We start from the raw sequence: 14,950 nt of genomic DNA, 5'->3' as shown, positions 1-14,950 counted from the left end.
ATCTAGTGAACCCTCGTTGTACCACCTCTAACGCAAGCGCATCCTCTCTTAAATATGGAGCTCAAAGCAGCAGCATTATTAAGGCAACACAATAATAAATAACGGCAGTCCAAGTGTCAAAAAGAATTAGTTAGCTAGATTGTGGTTTACCTGAATCAATCACAGGGCTTAAAGCTTCAGTACCTTTGTAGCTATTAGCAGTATTGCGCCTAGAATGACAGGACTGCATTCCAATCCCGCCAAACCACATCCAATTTACTTTCACTGAACACATTTCTGAACTAAAGTACAAAGTGTTTTCCCTGGCTTCTAGGGAAAGGAAATCTGAAGAAACTTAAATAGAGCTGGACAACCGAAGAGGATGGCCCAAGATCCTACCCCCAGATGTCGAATCACCTCAGCACAAATAGCATTTCGCTTCTGTTGATTAAGTTTTATTTTGATTTGTCGAATTGCTGAACAGACCACTAAATGCGCTGTAATATGAAGGTTTGGAGACTGACGGTTTGGCAGGTTTATGTAGAAATCTGGCACTATTTGTACAGCTCTCAGCAAAGCAGCTTTGGAGTTGACTGGAATCCAACGGTATTCCCATTATTCTGTACCAAAATGAATCGGCACTCTCAGCCCAATTTTTTGTTTTTAGTCAATAACCTTACGCTGGTCATTTCTAAAAATCAAACCTTCTGGAAAATCAGCAGGACATCGGTAAATTTTAAACCACCCCCCCGGCCCGCCCAATCCAGTAATCCACAGGAGCTGGTTACAAAATCTATTAAATCCTCTCTCCCTTTCTCTCTCTCTCTCTCTCTCTATAAGGATCTTCCATGATGTTTTTAATCAACCGAATGACCGGTTGGAATATCAAATGCTAATCCTTGTGCTGTTCTGAAGTTTACCGCAACAAAGGCCGACACTTTTTAAAGAAAGAACCTGCATTTATATAGCGCCCTTCACAACCTTGAGGTGCCCCCCTACAAAATGCTTCTGAACCAACAATGTGCCAGCTACAGCAGAACCACAGACGCTCTCAGACAAATTGCATTGCAGCTCTGGTGAAGCGGAGGGTGATAACTCACGATCAACCCATGCATACAATGGACTCTCAACCAAATACATTAATATCGGCAGGAATAATGAAGAGAAAACATTAATACAACCAGTAAGATAAAAGCAAAATACTGCGCGTCCTTTAGATAATATCACCACCGTCAACACCCCTCTGTCCTTTTGTCTATGACATCTTTGGCAGTCTCTTCTTGGCCTCCACCTATCACTGGCCCTCTATCCAGCTCTCCTGTCCCACCCCCTTCTACCAGCTTATATCTCATCTCATTTCTATATGTCTTAGTTCTGATGAAGGGTCATACAGACTCGAAACGTCAACTGTGTCCCTCTCCGCAGATGCTGTCAGACCTGCTGAGTTTTTCCGGGTATTTTTGTTTAATATAACCAGTGTCCTCCTTTGTGACAGGAGTTTCATTGACATTCAACCAAGCTGCAGACACGAGGCGTGGAGTCTGTGACCTTCCCTTGTTGTAACTGCGTCTTCTTCCTTTTAACGTCGCCTCCTCTTCTTTCGAAGACGTCGGCCTGTTTTGGAGATGCAGTTCCACGGTCAGTGGTTGTTCTTCTGGTATCCTATAAAGTTCTAACAGGACTAGGCAGCGTCGATGCAGGAAGGATGATCCCGATGGTGGGGGGGGAAGTCCAGAACCAGGGGGTCACAGTGTGAGGACATGGGGTAGACCATTTAGGACTGAGATGAGGAGAAATTTCTTCACCCAGAGAGTGGTGAGCCTGTGGAATTCGCTACTACAGAAAGTAGTTGAGGCCAAAACATTGTATGTTTTCAAGGAGGAGTTTGATATATCTCTTGGGGCGAAAGGGATCAAAGGTTAGGGGGAAGAAAGCGGGAGCAGGCTATTGAGTTGGATGATCAGCCATGATCATGGTGAATGGCGGAGCAGGCTCGAAGGGCCGAATGGCCTCCTCCTGCTCCTATGTTTCTATCCTGGCCAAGCGGTGGCTCCTCACATGAAATCCCGAGAGTGCGTCTCAAATGGCTTCTCATCCATGGGAGGATAAGTCATCACAAATGCCAGCCTCTATCCTATCACTTGAGGTCCGCCAAACACGTCCTACGTGGAAGCATTCACTGGATAATCACAAAAATGAGAGCACGAGCTGATTGCCCCCTTCCAAACTCAGGGTCCCTGAGGTTAGCTCACTGGGCCTCTCCTGCCCCACACTGGCTGGGACCAGCTAATAGACCAGGAACCAAACAAGAGCCAGTGTCTCTGAATTCCCTTGTATCTTATGAGGATTAACTGGCGATCTAGTTGAAGTATTTAAGACGATTGAAGTAGTTAACAGGGTTGATGGAGAGGGAAGCTACTGTGGCTCAGTTCATAGCACCCTCGCCTTTGAATCAGAAGGTTGTGGGTTCATGTCCCACTCCCGGAAAAAACCAAGAGCTGTGAATGTACTCGAAAGAGTTACTGCTGTAGAGAGTGTGAATAATTCACTTTCACCCAATTGGCGAGGTGTCAGCTGTGGCTCAGTTCATAGCACCCTCGCCTTTGAATCAGAGGGTTGTGGGTTCATGTCCCACTCCCGGAAACCAAGAACTGTGAATGTACTCGAAAGGGTTACATGCGATCTGTTGATAACTCGAAAGAGTTACTGTGGCTCAGTTCATAGCACCCTCGCCTTTGAATCAGAAGGTTGTGGGTTCATGTCCCACTCCCGGAAAACCAAGAACTGTGAATGTACTCAAAAGAGTTACATGCGATCTGTTGATAACTCGAAAGAGTTACTTCCTCTGGTGGGATTGTCCAGAATGCAGGGACATGACCTTAAAGTTAGAGCTTGACTGTTCAGAGGTGATATCAGGAAGTACAAAGGCTAGTGGAAATCCGGAACTCTCTGCCCTCCATAGGTTGTTGAGGCTGGAGCTAAACTAAGAATTTCAAAACTGAAATTGATAATATCCTTGTCCAACAAATAACATAAGGGATATGGAACCAAAGCAAGTGGATGGAGTGAAGGCACAGACCAGCCAGAGAATTTCAAAGATTCACAACCTTTTGATTGAAGAAATTTCTCCTCATCTCAGTCCTAAATGGTCGGCTCTTTATTCTGAAACTGTACCCCCCACTTTTTCTAGATTCCCCAGGCAACAGGAACAACATCTCAGTATCTATCTTGTCGAGCTCCTTCATAACCTTGAATGTGTCAATGAGGTCACCTCTCATTTTACTAAACTCCAGAGAATATAGACCCAATTTACTCAGCCTATCAGAGGATAATCCTCTCATCCCAGGGACCAATCAGTGAACCTTCACTGTACCGCTTCTAATGCGAGCACAGCCTTCCTTAAATATGGAGACCAAAACTGCACACAGTATTCCAGGTGTGGTCTCGCCAAAGCCCTGCACAATTGTAGCAAGACTTTGTTCTTGTACTTCAAACCACTAGCAATAAAGACCAACATGCCATTTGCCTTCCTAATTGCTTGCTGTACCTGCATGCTGACTTTCTGAGCTCTTTGTATGAATTGTATGAAGTAAGGATGCCTAAATCACAAATACTCAAGTGAGCTAATGTTTTCATTAAGTTTCTGTCAAGTTTCTTCTTGCAGCCTGTGCCTGAAGGCTGATTGACTCTCAACAGCTCCACAGGTATCGCTCATCCACCATTTCTTTGTCTGAGTAACTATTACTGATGTGACAGCAGCTTTCCGACACTGTTCAACAGCAGCAGGATCGGAGCTGGCCCTAGTCCTGTGGTCATCAGGCACCTGCTCGTATGTACTTCCAGAGGGATCACAGGACAGATGTCACCCTAAACTCCCCCTCTCCCTCTTGCATTAAAGTCAACTCTAGCATCCCTTTCGTCAGTCATTGCCCCAACAGAAATCAGCTGACTTGGGATAGAACCTGGGTGCTACCTTCCATAACACTCTCTCTCTCTCTCTCCCTTTAAGGCTCATGTAGATGGAGGGCAACGGCTATAATTTTACTAAGATAAAAGCAAAATACTGCGGATGCTGGAAATCTGAAACAAAAACAGAAATTGCTGGAAAAACTCAGCAGGTCTGACAGCATCTGTGGACAGAAAGACAGAGTTAATGTTTTGAGTCCAGATGAAAGAGTCATACAGAGTCGAAACGTTAACTCTGCCTCTCTCTCCACAGATGCTGTCAGACCTGCTGAGTTTTTCCAGCAATTTCTGTTTTTGTTGCTTATAATTTTACATTTAGGTGATGGAGGCAGATAATCCCATCAGGAGCACTGGAGCGTATTGTTAGCAATTCCTTCTTCCATATTTGTGAATCAGGCATTGAGATGTTTATGTACGGCAGCCTGTTCTGGGTGACCCGCAGGCACACACTGGAGAGTTTTTAATTTTCTATTTGTTCATTAACTATTCATATCCGCCGTGGTTGGTGCCAATGTGGTTCGGAGTTTTCACATGAGTTTCACGAGAGATTAAAGCCAGGGATTGTCCCTTGTCAGGTTTTCCTGAAATATCTGCTTGCCTGTGAACACTGTTGAGCTTTCGCAGCTTCCTCGTGGTCAATGTTGCATTGTTGAAGGTTAAGCGCAGGAGCCCTTTGTGCAGTATTGGAATGTGTTACTGTTCACGTCCTGGTGTGTGGGAGCCCGTGCATTTTCCTTGATTTGCTGAACTTCGCGGAGGGTTGCACACACCACGGTGCATGGATGGGGGGGGGGCGCGATGTGCAATGGCGCAGCCTGTCGGGGTGTTGGGTTGACTTGGCGAGGTCCAGTGATGATCAAGGCCCCATCCCCCCCACTGTTCAGGTAGATGTAGAAGATCCCATTACTTTGAAGAGGACTTGTTGTCCCGGCCAATACTTATCCATCAATCAACATCACAAAAAAAAAACCAGATCATCTGGTAATTTGACACATTGCTATTTGCGGGGGGTTTGCTGTGCACAAATTGGCTGTTGTGTCTCCTACATTACAATGGTGACTACACTTCAAAAAGCACTTCATTGGCTGTGAAGCACTTTGAGATGTCCAATGGTCATGAAAAGCGCTTTATAAATGCAAGTCTTTCATTCCTCACTGCTACGTTAAAGGAATATTTCCTCCTCCCTTTGAAATAACTGAGTTTCTACAGCATCCTACACAGCATGGATACATTCACCAGGGTAACAGAAGGACCAGGCAGCAGAAATGAAGCAGGTCACCAACATTTCCTAACACCTTCTTGACTGAATCAGCTGTGGAACAGAGAAACCAATTGACGGCTGGTAATACCAAAAGCTTTAAGCTAATTCAGCAGGGGTGTGGGGGCCAGGAGAAAATATTGGGAGGAATACCAGGGTGCACAAAATACTGGGAGACACAGGCAGCGGTAGTGTAGAGAATAGTCAGTTAATAGGTGGAGTCGGAGTAAGGGAGAAAGTAATAAAGTCTAAATCAGGGTTACTGTGCATGTGTGTGAATGCACGGAGCATAGTAAATAAGACTGGGGAGTTAGAGGCACAGATTGCCCTGTGGACATATGATGTTGTGGCAATAACAGAGACCTGGCTCAAGGAAGGGCAGAACTGGGTATTAAATATTCCCGGGTACAAGGTATTCAGAAAAGATAGGAAAGGAGGGAAAAGAGGAGCGGCGGTATTGGTTAAGGAGAGCATTGCAGTGCTGGAGAAAGAGGATGTCCCAGAGGGTTCAAGGACAGAATCAATTTGGCTCGAGCTAAGGAACAAACAGTGTGCAATCACATTCCTCAGTGCAGTCTACATACCGCCAAATAGTGAGAAGGACGTAGAACAAATCTGCAGGGAAATTACAGAGAGATGCCCATTATAAAGTAGTTATAATAGGGGACTTTAATCACCTGAATGTAGACTGGCACAGTGGTAGGGTAAAGGGTGGGGAAGGGCAAGAGTTCCTAGATTGTGCTCAGGAAAATTTTCTACAGCCGTATGTGTCCAATCCAACAGGAAAGGAGGCACTGTTGGACCTGGTTCTTGGAGATGAGGTGGGCCAAGTAGATCAAGTGTCAGCGGGCAAACATTTAGGAGACAGTGATCATTGTATCGCAAAGTTTAGGATGATGGTAGAAAAGAGCAACGTGCAGTCCAGAGTAAGAATAACTAACTTGGGGGGAGAGCCGACTTCAATGGGGCAAGAACAGAGCTGGGCCAGATAGACTGGAACCAAAGGTTGGCGGGAAGAACTTTAGCTGAACAATGGGCTGCCTTCAAAGAAGAAATGGTTCGGGCACAGTCAAAGTATATTCCCTCAAAAGGGAAAGGTAGGGCAAACAAATACAGAGCTCCCTGGATGAAAAAGGAGATAGAAATTAAGATAAAGAAGAAAAAGTGTGCTTATGGCAGGCATCAGGTAGAAAATACAATTGAGAACCAAGAGGAATACAGAAGGTTCAGAGGGGAGGTGAAAAGGTAAATAAGGGAAACAAAGAGGGATTATGAGAAATGACTGGCAGCCAGCATAATGGAGAATCCCAAAGTTTTCTATCAGCACATGAACAGTAAGAGGGTGGGAAAAGGAGGATTAGGGCCAATTAGGAACCAAAAAGAAGATTTACATCTGGACGCAAGGGGCATAGCTGAGGTGTTAAATGAATACTTTACATCCGTCTTTACCAAGGAAGCAGGTGCTACTCAGGCCACAGTGGCAGAGGAGGAAACTCTGTCACTGGAAGGGTTCAAAGTTGATAAGGAGGAAGTGTTGGATAAACTGTCAGTACTTAAAAGTTGACAAGGCACCGGAACCAGATGAGATGCATCCAAGGATACTGAAGGAAGTGAGAGTAGAAATTGAAGGGGCACTGGCCATAATCTTTCAGTCTTCCCTAGACTCAGGGGAGGGGCCAGAGGACTGGAGAATTGCAAACATTATGGCCTTGTTCAAAAAAGGTGAAGGATTAGCCCAGTAATTACAGACCAGTCAGTATAACTTCAGTGGCGGGGAAGGTTCTAGAAATAATTACTCGGGATAGAATTAGTAGTCACATGGAAAAACATGGGTTGATTGGGAAGAACCAGCATGGATTTCTAAAGGAGAAATCATGTTTAACTAACTTGCCGGAGGTTTTTGAAGAGGTAACAGGGAGGCTTGATGAGGGTAATGCTGTTGATGTGGTGTACATGGACTTTCAATAGGCATTCAATACAGTGCTACATAACAGGCTTGTGAGAAAAGTTATTGCTCATGGAATAAAAGGAACAGTAGCAACATGGATACAAAATTGGCTGAGTAATAGGAAGCACAGTACTAGTCAATGGATATTTTTCGGGCTGGAGGAAGATTTGTAGTGGAGTTTCCCAGGGGTCGGTATTAGGACCCTTGCTTTTCCTGATATATATTAATGATCTAGATCTTGGTCGTGCAGGGGGCAATTTCAAAGTTTGCAGATGATACGAAACTTGGAAGCATTGTAAACTGTGAGGAGGACAGTACAGAACTTTGAAAGGACATAGACAAGTTGGTGGAGTGGGCAGATAGGTGGCAGATGAAGTTCGATGCAGAGAAGTGTGAGGTGATGCATTTTGATCGGAAGAACAGGGAGACACATTATAAAATAAGGGTACAATTCTTAAGGGGCTGCAGGAGTAGAGGGACCTGGGTGTATATGTGCATAAATCACTGAAGGCGGCAGGATAGGTGGAGAGAGCAGTTAATAAAGCATATAGTATTCTGGGCTTCATTAATAGGGGCATAGAGTACAAGAGCAATGAAATTATGCTGAGCTTACATAAAACACTAGTTAAACCTCAGCTGGAGTATTGTGTACAGTTCTGGGCGCCACACTACAGGAAGGATGTGAACACATTGGAGATAGTGCAGAAGAGGTTTACAAGGATAGTTCCAGGGATGAGAAACTTCAGCCATGAGAATAGATTGGAGAGGTTGGGACTGTTCTCCTTGGAGAGAAGAAGGCTGAGAGGGGATTTGATGGAGATGTTCAAAATCATGAGGGGGCTGGATAGATAGGGAGAAGTTGTTCCCACTCATAAAAGAATCAAGAACAAGAGGGCACAGATTGAAAGCGACTTGTAAAAGAAGCAAACGTGACTTGAGAAAAACTTTTTCACACAGCGAGTGGTTCGGGTCTGGAATGCACTGCCTGGAAGTGTGGTGGAGGCAGGTTGAATTCAAGAGGGCATGAGATGATTATTTGAACAGAAACAAAGTGCAAGGGTACTGGGAAAAGGCAGGAGAATGGCACTAAGTCATAATGCTCATTTGGAGAGCTGGTGTAGACACGATGGGCCGAATGGCCTCCTCCTGCACTGTAATAATTCTGTGATTGGTCTGGATCTCTCTGGTGGGGTAGGATCCCAGTGCACTTACATTTAGGCATATTTAATCAGGACAGAAATGCAAACTAACCCCTTGCTCGGGTGAAGTGCTCATTAATATTAATGCTGGGTAAGGGAAATTTACTGGTCAAAGGGGTCTCTCTCTTGTTTAGGGAAAGTTATCAGATCACAGATACAGGACAGGATTTTTCAGATGGCGGAGTTTCCTGTTCTGCCAATGCATAGAGTCATTGGGGAACACACCCTGTCGATAGCGGCTGCCCTGCTTAATATTGGGCAGGATGGTAATTAGCTCAGGGCAAGACTTTCGCCCCCAGCTGGGGAGGAAGTCCAGTCTTACAGAGCTGCTGGCCAATTGGATGGTCCCAACAGCACCAGGCTTGAGCACTAGCCACTGGTGGGATTAGCCAGTCCCCAAAGAGGCGGTAACGGAGGCCGGAGTGAAGGTCGGTCTGGGGTATCAGCCATAGTGAGAAGAGTGAGGGGGTTGGGGGATGGGTTTGAGAGGTCGGAGGTGGTGGGATGAGGTGGGGTGTTGGGGAGGGGGAGGGGTTAAAAGGAGGGTATGACCTTGGGAGGGGGACTGCCTCCGACGGTCACAGGGGATATCCAAAGGCCGTAACCTTACCGGACACCAGCCCTCACAGCTAAAGCTGTCGGCTGCCCACCTGATGTGGGCCTCCCCCACCGCTTGTAAAGTAACAATGGGGGGTGGGATGCAGCACTTAAGTGGCCATTAATTGGCCTCCACCACCCCTTGTAAAATGGGAGACAGGTCAGGGCAGGCGGGCAGACAGTGGGAAGGTCACACACTGCAATTTACGACCCCCCCACCTCCACTCCCACTCCCACCTTCAAACTCGCTGGTTGGGGACCATAGATTTCCATTTTTTAAAATGTTTTTTATGCCGGCTTTTCAATGTTTGACAACGTGTCCATAATAATATTCTGCAGCGTCCATGTTAAATTGAGAGAGAAAACTGCGATGGGGCTGCTCCAAAATAAAACTGGCGTAATCGCCAGTCAGACGGTAAGAGTAAGTTAACAAAAGCTGCTAACATCACTGGGAACCATCGATCCTCTCTCACAACCATACATTGCAACACTTGCAATCAGTCCAAATTGAAAAGATATTGCATGGTGAGCAATCTACAACAACTTATCTTTATATAGCGCCTTTAACATAATACAATATTCCAAGGTGCTCCACAGGAGCGGTATAAAACAAAGTGCGACACTGAGCCACATAAGGAACAACTGGGTTACATTGACCGAAGGATTGGTCAAAGGGGTAGGTTTTAAAGAAGTGTCTTAAAGGAGGAGAGCGAGGTAGAGAGGTGTAGGAAGGGAATTCCGGAGCTTGGCGCCCAGGCAACGGAAGGTACGGCCACCAATGGTGGAACAATTCAAATCAGGGATGCACAAGAAGCCATCAGGGGGAGAGCAGATGTCTCAGAGGATTGTGGGGCTGGTGGAGATGTCAGAGATAGGGAGGAGGGTGAGACCACGCAGGGATTTGAAAACAAGAATGAGAATTTTAAAATCAAGGTTTTGCTTGCCCGGAAGCCAATGTAGGTCAGTGAGAACAGTGGCGATAGGGGAATGGGAACTGGTACAGGTTAAGACCCAGGCAGCAGAGTTTACAGAGGGTAGAATGCGGGGGGACCAGCCAGGGTTGTGTTGGAATAGTCAAGTCTAGAGGTAACAAAGGCACGAATGAAAGTTCAAGTCCCAAGAAGTTCAATCCTGTGCTGACAAGAGTTTTGAACTGTATAGTCTGACCTAGTGATCAACATCCCGGGGGCTACCATAAGGCTAGGAATCGTGCAACGAGTAACTCACCCCCTGACTCCTCAAAGCCTGTCCACCATCTACAAGGCACAAGTCAGGAGTGTGATGGAATATTCCCCACTTACCTGGATGAGTGCAGCTCCTACAACACTGAAGAAGCTTGACACCATCCAGGACAAAGCAGCCCACTTGATTGGCACCACATCCACAAACATTCACTCCCCTCTCCACTGACGCACAGTAGCAGCAGTGTGTACCATCTACAAGATGAACTGCAGGAATTTACCAAGGCTCCTTAGACAGCACCTTCCAAACCCATGACCACTGCCACCTAGAAGGACAAGGGGCAGCAGATAAATGGGAACACCACCATCTGGACGTTCCCTTCCAAGCCACTCACCATCCTGACTTGGAAATATATCGCCGTTCCTTCACTGTCACTGGGTCAAAATCCTGGAACTCCCTCCCTAACAGCACTGTGGGTGTACCTACACCACATGGACTGCAGCGGCTCAAGAAGGCAGCTCACCACCACCTTCTCAAAGGCAACTAGGGATGGGCGATAAATGCCGGCCAAGCCAGCGAAGCCCACATCCCATGAATGAATTTTTTAAAAAATCCAAGGGGGTGGATGACTACAACACGAACGTGACAGCCTTTTCTCAACTATCTCTTTGAAAGGAAAACCGCGGTGGGACAGATTTGCCAAACTCAACGCCATCACCTCTTACCTGAACGGGGAAGATTTTTACGGCCACGTAGTCGTTCATCAGCCGGGCCTTCCAGACGCAGCCAAACCGCCCTCGGGCTTTGATCTCAAGTAACTGGAGAGGCTTCAGGCCTTCCAGCGGTGACGGAGACGGCAGACTCGTGTCCTGGACAAAGCACAACAGCGAGGCTTGGTCACACGCTCCAATGAGAAACGTTACAATTATGGCCTATCAGAGAGTTTCTAACACATTGTAATTGAGGGGAAGAGATAGAAAAGAGGGCAAGAGATAGGGAGTAGATGGAAACAGGTACATGCAAGAGAAAAAGGAGGGGAGAGAGCCAAGGGAAAGCTGAAGGAAGAGAGGCAGAGAAAAGAAAACACATCATAGGATTTACAGTACAAGCAGCAGCTTAATTCTGATGAAGGGTGCATGTCCTAACCTGTCTTTTTCTCTTTACAGATGTTGACTGACCTGTGTATTTCCAGCACATCCTGTTTCTCATATAGAAAGCAACCATTCGGCCCATCATGCCCGACAATGATATCTCTTCAATTGGAGCTGCCCTACCCCCACCCCACCCATCCTTTTGGGATAGGTTTCTAATTCCTTTTTTTTAAATGATGTTGTAGTCTGGGCCTCAGCAGCTACACTACAGCGTTACAAAAATTTTCCATGTGGGAAAAGCATTCTTTAAAATTATCCGGCGTCTAACCCTGATTTTTTACACCCGTGTAAAACAATATTTTACTATTTATCCTCTCTGAACACCGTTTTATAATTTTATAAAGGTCCGTTAGATCCACCCTTTAACTTCCTTTGTCCCAGAAAAGAGAAGGCACCAATATTTGAGCAATTCACAACCTATTGCTCCTGCGACAACTGGAGCGAATTCTCTCTGTACCTTTGCATGATTTGAACATTCTTCCTGTCCCGGGGTGACCAGAGTTTCACACATTACTCCAAGTTTGGTCGATCCAATGTCTTATACAAAGTCAGCACCTCAATGTACAAAACCCTGAATCCCAGCTGTTGTCACATACATTTTGACGGCAACTTAAACAATCTGTGCACCGCACTCCTAAATCTCTCTCGAAATGCATACTCTTTAGAATGTACCTCTTTTCACTGTACCTTTTCCCAAAATATACCATCAAATACAGAGAGACAGATGCACAGAAAGAGATCATGAGCAAGGAGCAATAAAGGAAGAAAGGGGACAGAGAGAGAGAACAAGCTAGAGGGGAGTGGGGGAGCGCAAGAGAATACGTGCGCAAGAGAGAGAGAGAGAGAGTGCAAGAGAGTATGCGAGCAAGCGCGTGAGCGGGAGACAAAGTGAGAGCGAGAATAAGAGTGCGTGAGAGTGCAAGAGCGCAGGAGCGTGAGCATGAGTGTGAGAGTGCAAGCGAGAGTTTGGGAGCACGAGAGAGAGCGCATGTGGGAGACAGCAAGCGCAGGAGAGCGAGTGCGAGATGAGAGAGTGAGAGGCAGTGAGAGTGATTGCGAGCATGCAAGGACGAGCGTGCAAGGGCGAGCGTGCAAGGGCGAGCGTGCAAGGGCGAGCGTGCAAGGGCGAGCGTGCAAGGGCGAGCGTGCAAGGGCATGCCGGTGGTGTGTGGAGGAATGGTGGGGGCGGGGGGGAAGAGAGAAAGAAGCAAGAGAGGCATGGGAGAGAGAGAGGGGGAAGCAAAACAGGTGATGGGAGGGAAGAGAGAGAGAAATAGAAATACTGAGACATTTCAATAACCCCCACTGACCAAGTATATTTTCTCGAAATACATTCACAATAAAATAACAGGTTCAATGCCAAGTTTTGATGTTGAATTGGGAACATGAAGCTCTGAGTATCAGTCTCATAGGAACAGGCTTACATTGACTGATCAGAGATCAGCAGCAACTCACCAAAGCATGACCCATCTGAGCTGGCGTTAACTGGTCTGAAGAACACGAGGTGGGGGCAGGGCACTGGGGGAAGAGGAAATGGCGACCAGTTTTGGGCTCGGAAATTTAAATCGAGGACCCAGATGTTTTTAATTCTCCACGGCTTATTTGTGTTCGGAGGAAGGGTAACCTTATTCCGACCACAGCTGTAGTTCCAATTACTGAAGTAGCATTGCCCAAGATTAAAAACTAGCACAATGTTTGCAGTTGTTTTATGAAGACATATAATCTAACTAAAACTCTTGTTGCTGGAAAACATGGATTAGTTACCAATAGGTAACTAATTAGTAATATCAGGTTCAATACTTTGTTGATATGTGGAGCAGGAGTCAAGAGGATGAAAAGGTTGGCATTTTATCCCACCCTCATCCTTTAACTCCTCAGCTCAGCAGGTTGTGGGTGAAAACCCCGTTCGAAGGCTAGACACGGTGGTACATGGCGAGAAATCAGCTGGGCGTCAGTTGGCAGCACTTATCTTGGAGTCAAAAGGCTCTGAGTTCAAGTCCCACTCCATGGACTTGAGCACATGATCTCGGCTGATGCTCCGGTGCTGTACCGAGGGAGTGCTGCACTGCCGGAGGCGCTGTCTTTCCAATGAAATGTCAAAATCCATCTGCCCTCTCAGGCAGATGGGTGCACAATATTTTGAGGTGAGCTCTCCCTGGTTTTCTGGCTAATTATCCCTCGATCAACATCACAGAAGGAGATTGCCTGATCGCCATCTCATTGCTGTTTGTGGGAGCTTGCTGTGCACATATTAGCTCCAGTGCCTGCTACATTACGACAGATGGCTACACTTCAGGAAGTATTTCATTGGCTGTAATGCTGCTTGGGATAGCCTGAGGGTGCGAAAGAAGCTGCATCATTTCTTCTTTGTCTAGTTTCACGACGGGATAGGGGGAAAGCCACATTGTCAGAGGAACTGTCTTTCAGATGAAGCATTAAACCACGGCCTATTCTATTTGAATGGAAATTAGAGATTCTGTGGCAGGACTCGAGGGTAGCAGGGGTCCAGCCCAAGGTTCCTCCTTCCACCACAATAACAAAAAACAAATCAACACACCATCCATCTCCTTGCTGTTCATGGGATCTTGCTGTGTGCAAACACGTATACCAACGTAACCACAGTCACAGAACTTTAAAGGGGGCTCATGTTACAGAAAGCTCCTTTTTTGGGGGGACGGGGGGTGGTGGGATTGGGGGGGGGGGTTGTGTGGGAGGGAGGTGGGGGTGGTGGTGGGGGAACGGGGGTGGTGGGAGGTGGGGATTGTGTGGGAGGGAGGTGGGGGGGGGGGTGGTGGGGCGCATCTTCTTTTCAGTACCTAAAGCTAGTGGTCACAGGTCAGCGGCGCTCGGAAGGTTACTGACCTCATTCATGTCCACGTGTCCGTACGGAGGCTTACGATGGCGGTACATCCAAAAGGCCAGCAGGATGATCATGGAGAGGCCGGTGATGGGAAGCAGGGCGTACACCAGAATGTTCAGCAGCGAAGGAGTTGGAGGCGGTGGCTCAAACACGACTGTGAGGGTAGGGGGGGGCAGTGGGCGAAAAAAAGTGAGGAAAAAAAAAAGTCAGCACGTGTGTTTATTCCCCCCCACCTCCTCCCCCCCGGCTACATAGACATGATGCGCATGCACGCAGACACCGGCGCGTACACCATCGCTGTATACACGACGGTACACAATGGATTATCATCGCGCTGGTGTTGCAGGCCCACAGGGCTTGCCTTCACCTTGATACGCTGCTTCCAGCTCAGTGGAAGATTAGTGAGGACAAGCGTGGCTGAAAGCGGGAGTGTGAAAGCCTGGCTGAATTTACCCCGTCTTCTCACCCACTGGCCTTGGCAGTATGAGTTTGGCATTGCCAACTGCACCAGGCCCACGTCTTGCGAGAGAGAGAGAGAATGGCATTCCTTTCTGGCACGAGTTCCCTTTCCCTCTTTTGATTCTGACCCCAGCCACACACAAAGCCTCACACCGACAGTGGGAGTTCTGATGAAAGGTCAGAAAATGCTAACTTTGCTTCTTTCTCCGCAGATGCTGCATGCATTTTCTGTTCTCCTTTGGGACTCGAGGGGTTGTTGGTGGGGGGGGAGGGGGTGCGGGGGGGGAAGAAGTGGAAGGAATGGGGCGGGGAAAACAACAGGGAGTCCTTTCTGCAAAAATCTGATGTCCA

At 47.0% G+C, this 14,950-nt stretch overlaps 1 protein-coding gene across 1 annotated transcript in view; it reads right to left on the bottom strand.

The window, feature by feature from the left end:
* acvr2ba (activin A receptor type 2Ba) overlaps positions 1 to 14,950 on the bottom strand; it is a 216,963-nt gene that overhangs the window by 35,890 nt on the left and 166,123 nt on the right. The window contains exons 4-5 of the mRNA XM_078534548.1: positions 14,143 to 14,294; positions 10,855 to 10,998 (exon numbers count right to left, since the gene is read on the bottom strand). Coding sequence (XP_078390674.1) covers positions 10,855 to 10,998; positions 14,143 to 14,294 — 296 coding nt within the window. The remainder of the gene's footprint in view (positions 1 to 10,854; positions 10,999 to 14,142; positions 14,295 to 14,950) is intronic.

This window comes from Cetorhinus maximus, chromosome 3, assembly GCF_964194155.1.
Source record: "Cetorhinus maximus chromosome 3, sCetMax3.hap1.1, whole genome shotgun sequence".
Taxonomy (NCBI): domain Eukaryota; kingdom Metazoa; phylum Chordata; class Chondrichthyes; order Lamniformes; family Cetorhinidae; genus Cetorhinus; species Cetorhinus maximus.
This window is presented reverse-complemented; position numbering and strand designations above follow the sequence as displayed.